Source organism: Castanea sativa, chromosome 1 (assembly GCF_040712315.1).
Source record: "Castanea sativa cultivar Marrone di Chiusa Pesio chromosome 1, ASM4071231v1".
Classification (NCBI taxonomy): Eukaryota; Viridiplantae; Streptophyta; class Magnoliopsida; order Fagales; family Fagaceae; genus Castanea; species Castanea sativa.
The window spans coordinates 6,070,201-6,076,821 of record NC_134013.1 but is presented as its reverse complement, the minus strand read 5'-3'; the positions used below and the strand labels follow the sequence as shown (position 1 = coordinate 6,076,821).

At 41.5% G+C, this 6,621-nt stretch overlaps 1 protein-coding gene across 1 annotated transcript; it reads right to left on the bottom strand.

Moving 5' to 3' along the window:
* Positions 1–3,059: 3,059 nt before the first annotated feature.
* LOC142638898 (uncharacterized) lies at positions 3,060–6,046 on the bottom strand. Its single transcript, XM_075813000.1, has 4 exons — positions 5,550–6,046; positions 5,187–5,259; positions 4,239–5,006; positions 3,060–3,248 (listed from the first exon to the last, which is right to left on the bottom strand). The coding sequence occupies exons 1-4, from the start codon at positions 6,044–6,046 to the stop codon at positions 3,060–3,062; spliced, it is 1,527 nt and encodes a 508-aa protein (XP_075669115.1).
* Between the last annotated feature and the right edge of the window lie 575 nt (positions 6,047–6,621).

Below are 6,621 nucleotides of genomic sequence, written 5' to 3'. Positions count from 1 at the left end.
GAGGCCAGGTGAATTGCTACTGTGAAGGCCTTCGAGTTAGTAGATAAAAGGAAGCAATAGCTCAACACTAAGCTAACTGAGGCTGAGAGGGAAAAGAAAAGCACTGAGGCCGCTTTAGAGGGAGCAAAAAAACAGGTGGAGGCTCAGCGCTAGCAACTTTGCCAGGCCGAGGACGAGCTTGTCAAGGCCAAAAATCAAATAAAGGCCCTGCCGAAGAAATTGGAGGAGGCCAAGAAGGCCAAGGACCAGGCTGAACAAGATGGGTACGAGGTAGGAGTGATGGAGACCAAAGAGGCCCTCAGGGCTGAAGTCTCAGAGGTATGTAGATACTATTGCCTCCAGGTGTGGAACGAGACCCTCAACCAAGCAAGAGTTGCGGCCTCCTCTGCCCTCAGGAGAGCAGAGAGTGTGTACTACCCTCTTGCCATCTGGGCTTCCAGCTCCTCTGTCCCCAAAGCTGATATTGCCTCCAAGGAGGCAAATACTGGTAAGGACAGCCAAGCTTGGTCCCTCCTTCTACTGGCAGTCTGTCTAAGAGGGTCGAGCAGCCTGAGGTCACTGAAAAAGCAGTTGACACAATCAAGGAAGTGGCCCATGATGTTACTCAACCTCCAATTGCCCCCAAGGACCCCTCCAAGGAGAAAGAGCCCCCCCACAATATGGAGCTCGTCCTCGCCACCTTGCTTATGCCCACCAAGGAGGATCTTAAGAGTAAAGGCCCAGCTTCTTCAACAACAGCCCTTGACCAGCCCGCCAAAGCCTCAACAAAGGAAAAACTTGTAATTAAGCTTAAGTAGCTCTTAGAATAATAGTTTTTGTTTTCTCTTTTTTTTTTTAATTGTTGTTTCTGGCTTCCAAATTTGTAATCAAATTGCTTTTTTTCAAGGCTAGGTTTAATGACAATTATGAGCTTTTCTTTTATTCTTGTGATATTTATATAAGGCCTTGCATAATTTCTGCTGTACTACACACTTAACCAGTATAAGAATGGGGGATAACATCATCTCACTTAACACATGTTTATGTATTTAGCTTAAGCAATTATTTATGCAGGTGATAACATCATTGTCCTACTTTACATGGTTGATCACAGAATAAGTGAAGCTTTCCAAGTTTACATTTTTCAACAAGAGGTGACTTTAACTTAGAATAAATACTTTTCACACTTAGTCAATATACAAACAAAACATAATCTGATTCTGCTATCTGTATGAGTGATAATGCATCTGCTACATCCCATACAATCAACAACAGATCTGGCAGGACCATCCAAGCTCATAATCCTAATAGAATGGACCATCAACTTTAAAAACGTACCTTAGACATAGCCCAATTAAAGGACCCTACACACCATTACTAGTTCCATATACCCTTCCCCCTAGCAGCAGATTTAAGGAATTGCAGATGACTCCTAGCTCATGATCTGATCATGGCTACACTTGCAAATGCTTTAAGTGATGCTCATGTGTGGCGTAGCTAGACTAATTACTGATTCCCTCAAGGCATGTGGTTCAAGAAATCTAATATAGCTGAGGTTCTATTAACACTTAGGACAATGATGAAAAGCATTAATTTACCCAAGGTATGTGGTCAGAGGAGCTAGGCATGACCAATATTTTATTTAACACTTAGACAAATGATAAGGAGTATTAATTTACCCAAGGGATGTGGTCCAAGGAGCCAGACATGACCAAGATTCTATTTAATACTTAGAAAAATGATGACAAGCATTAATTTACCCAAGGTATGTGGTTCGAGGAGCCAGACATGACCAATGTTCTGTTTAACACTTAGACAAATGATATGGAGTATTAATTTACCAAAGGTATGTGGTCCGAGGAGCCAGACATGACCAAGGTTCTGTTTAATACTTAGAAAAATATTAAGAAGTATTAATTTACCCAAGGTATGTGGTCCGAGGAGCCAGACATGACCAAGGTTTTGTTTAATACTTAGAAGAATGATAAGAAGTATTAATTTACCCAAGGTATGTGGTCTGAGGAGCCAGGCATGACCAAGATTCTATCTAACACTTAGACAAATGATAAGGAGTATTAATTTACCCAAGAGATGTGGTTCGAGGAGGCAGGCATGACCCATATTCTGTTTAATACTTAGAAAAATGATGAAAAATATTAATTTACCCAAGGTCCAAGGAGCCAGGCATGACCAATGTTCTATTTAACACTTAGACAAATGATAAGGAGTATTAATTTACCCAAAGGATGTGGTTTGAGGAGCCAGACATGACCAATGTTTTGTTTAATACTTAGAAAAATGATGAAAAACATTAATTTACCCAAGATATGTGGTCCGAAGAGCTAAGTATGACCAAGGTTCTGTTTAACACTTTGAAAAATGATAAAGAGTATTAATTTACCCAAGGTATGTGGTCCAAGGAGCCAGACATGACCAAAATTTTGTTTAATACTTAGAAAAATGATAAGAAGTATTAATTTACCCAAGGTATGTGATCCGAGAAGCCAAACATGACGAATGTACTGTTTAATACTTAGAAGAATGATGAGAAGTATTAATTTACCCAAAGTATGTAGTTCGAGGAGCCAGGCATGACCAAGATTCTGTTTAATATTTAAAAAAATAATAAGAAGTATTAATTTACTCGAGGTATGTGATCCAAGGAGCCAGGCATGACCAAAGTTCCGTTTAATATTTAGAAGAATGATAAGAAGTATTAATTTACCCAAGGTATGTGGTCCGAGAAGCCAGATATGACCAAGGTTCTGTTTAATACTTAGAAAAATTATAAGAAGAACAAATAATGTCATAAGTAAAACATGGCAGAAATGCCTTCATTAATAGTAATACATTCGTAGGTTATTTAAATTCCAGGTGCGTGGTACAATTTTTTCATCTAGATCTTTCAAGAAATACGCTCCTATACCAGCTACAGAGGTGATACGGCATGACCCTTCCCAATTGGGCCCTAACTTTCCCTATGCGGGGTTCTTTGCAGTATCCAAGACCTTCCGCAATAACAAATCTTCAAAAGCTAATGGTCTTAACCTCACATTTGAGTCATACCCCTACTTAAGATTTTACTGATAATATGCCAACTGAACCATAGCATTTTCTCTTCGCTCTTCGATCAAATCCAAACTCTTCTTTAATAACCCGTCATTACCGTCAGGAGTAAATGAGCTTGTTCTCAACGTTGGGAATCCAGTTTCCAGAGGGATTAAGGCCTCGACCCCATAATTTGAGAGAAAGGAGTCTCGCCCGTGGACCTACGAGAGGTAGTTCAGTATGTCCAAAGGACATGGGGTAGCTATTCCAATCATTTGCCCTTTGCATCATCCAATCTTTTTTTGAGCCCATTGACTATGAATTTGTTCACAGCCTCGGCCTGTCCATTTTCTTGGGGATAAGCTGGAGTTGAATATCTGTTCTTGATGCCCATTTCGCAACAATACCTTCTGAAAGCCTTGCTATCAAACTGAAGTGTGGGGAATCCCAAATCAAGTGACAATATTTTTCCACACAAACCTTTTAGCATCCATATCTCTAATGTTTGCCAGGGGCTCAGTTTCAACTCATTTGGTGAAGTAATCCATGCCAACCAAAAGCCATTTCCTGTTTCTTATTGCTTTAGGGAAAGATTCTACAATATCCAAGCCCCATTGAGCAAAAGGCCAGGGACTAGAAACAGGATTAAGGATACCCCCAGGCTGATGAATGTTTGGGGCAAATCTCTGGCATTGGTCACACTTCTTCACATACTCTTGTCCTTCCTTTTGCATAACTGGCCACAAGTACCCTTAAGTGAGGGTCCTGTGAGATTGAGATCTGCCACCTGTATGACTCTCACAAATCCCTTCGTGTAGCTCTTCTAGGAGGGATTCTACTGCCTTGAGATGTATGCACAGCAAGTATGGTCCAGAGAAAGAGCGCTTATACAATTTTTGGTCATCGGACAACAAAAAACGAGCAGCTTTTCTTCACATTTTATCAACCTCTCCTTTCTCCTCGGGCAAGATGTCATCCTTGAGGAACATAACAATGGGATCCATCCAACTGGGTCCTACTCTAATCTAATGAACCTGCCTCATATCTCTCTTTACCTCGGCAAGTTTACACAAATCTTTAACTAATATGACCCGAGGTAAACTTTGAGCCGAGGAGGTTGAGAGTGTGGTAAGAAAGTCCGCATGAGTATTTCAGCTTTTAGGGATTTGCTATAAAGTGAAAGACTTGAACCCTAATTGTAAATGTCTGACCTGACTCAAATACTCTTGCATCCTCGGATCCTTGGCTTCTAATTCACCTTCTACCTGTCCAACAACCAACCTAAAATCTAAAAACACTTCTAATGCCTTTCTTTCCATCTTCTGAACCATAGTCATTCCCACTGACAAAGCCTCGTACTCAGCCTCGTTATTCGTGGCCAAGAAACCTAACCTCAAGGATTTCTCAATAACGATCCCTTTAAGAGATACCATAACCAGCCCCACTCCAGATCCTCTTTGATTAGCAGCGCCATCAACATATACCCTCCAGGATAGAGGCTCTTGTAAAGAGACCACTCCAATTGATTTTCCATCCATGTTCTGCTTTTCTTCTTCTTCTACTATAGAAGGTTTAGCAAATCTAGCCACCAGGTCCGCAAGGACTTGGCCCTTAATATACTTGATATCGAAGGCCCCTAGAATCGTACCCCATTTAGCAATCCTCCCCGTGTAGTTAGCCCTCCGAAGTAGGGACTGAAGAGGAAGTTGAGTCAATACCACCACTATGTGAGCTTGGAAATAATGGGGGAGTTTACGTGTTGCATGCACTACTGCTAATATGACATTTTCCAATGATAGGTACCAGACTTCTGCTTCATGTAAGGACTTGCTCACATAATAGACTAGCCTCTGAATCCCATCGTTAACCCGTATCAGTACCAAGCTAACTGCATGGGGAGCTACAACAATGTAAGCAAACAGGACCTCATCCTTCTCAAGCTTGGACATGATGGGTGGCCGAGAGAGGTATTCCTTCAACTGTTAAAAGGCCAGGGCACACTCCTCAGTTCATTCAAACCATTTCTACTTATTCAACAATTGGAAGAAAGGTCTGCACCTGTCTACTGACCGAGAGATAAATCGGTTCAAGGCAGCAGTCATCCCAGCTAATCTTTGGACCTTCTTAGGATTCCAAAGAGGCTATAAACTGTTGATTGCCTTAATTTGATCAGGATTGACCTCAATTCCACGATGAGTAACCATGTATCCCAAAAACTTTCCTAAACCAACACTGAAAGAGCATTTAGAAGCATAAAGGTGTAGCTTATGTTTCCTCAATATTCCAAAGATGTTTCTAAGGTCACTAACGTACTCAAATTCTAACTTGCTCTTCACCACCATATCTTCATAGATCTCAATGTTTTTTCCTAGTTGTACTCAAACATCTTGGTCATCATCCTCTAATAAGTGGATTCTGCGTTCTTTGAACCAAAGGGCATCACCTTGTAATGGTAATTTTCAGTAGGAATAACAAATTTTTTTTTCTCTTGATCATCCAAAGCTAAGGATATTTGATGATACCCTTGGAAAGCATCTAAAAAGCTCATCCGAGGATGGCCTACAGTGGCATCTACCAATTGATCTATACGAGGCATGGGAAAGGGGTCCATGGGGCAAGCCTTGTTCAAATATGTGAAATCTACACATACTAGCCATTTTCCATTATTCTTCTTCACTACCAATGTGCCAGGGTAAAAAACTTCTTTAATAGCACCAGCCTGCTTAAGCTTGATCACCTCGTCCTTGATAGCATCAGAATGCTCTTTAGACGAGCGCCGATGTGGTTGCTTTCTGGGGATGACCGCAGGGTTGACATTTAAATGGTGGAAAATGAAGTTCGGGTCCACCCCAAGAGCCTCGTAAGCACTCCAAGCAAACACGTCAATATTCTCTCTAAGAAATACTACCCGTTCTTCCTTTTCCCGAGGAGGCAGCTGAGCTCCAACCTGGAAGAACTTTTCCCCATCATCACCTATAGCAACATTTTCTAATTCCTCACACTTCACCCCTTCTACCATATCTATAAATAATATTGGCTTCCTTGATTGCTATAAGCCTCGCTCGGCAGAGGCTGAGGGTTCACATTCAACCTGATGCCTGATAGCAGAAACTAAATATTGCCTAGCCATAGATTGGCTCCTAACCAATTCTTCAACCTGGTCACTAAACGAATATTTTACCTTCAAGTGTAAGGTGGAAGAAACAGTCCCCGTGGCATGTAGCTAGGGTCTTGCCATGATGGCAGTGTAGGGAGAGTAAGCATCCACTATAATGAAGTTCATCTCTACTACCTTTGACCCTGTCTGTACTGGTAGTCTGATCTGGCCCTTTGGTATAACCATCTTCCTATCAAAACCTACCAAAGGTGAATCATAACCGATTAAATCCTCTAGTTTCAGCTTTAGCCCCTTATACAAATCAGGGTACATAATCTCTGCCCCGTTGCCTTGGTCAATCAACACTCGCTTCACATCATATCCCCCTATCCTGAGGGCAACCACCAATGCATCATCATGTGGCTGCAAGGTACCAACTTTGTCCTCATCATAGAAACTCAGCGCTGGTCGAACTTCCACCTTACTTCTCTTCGGCT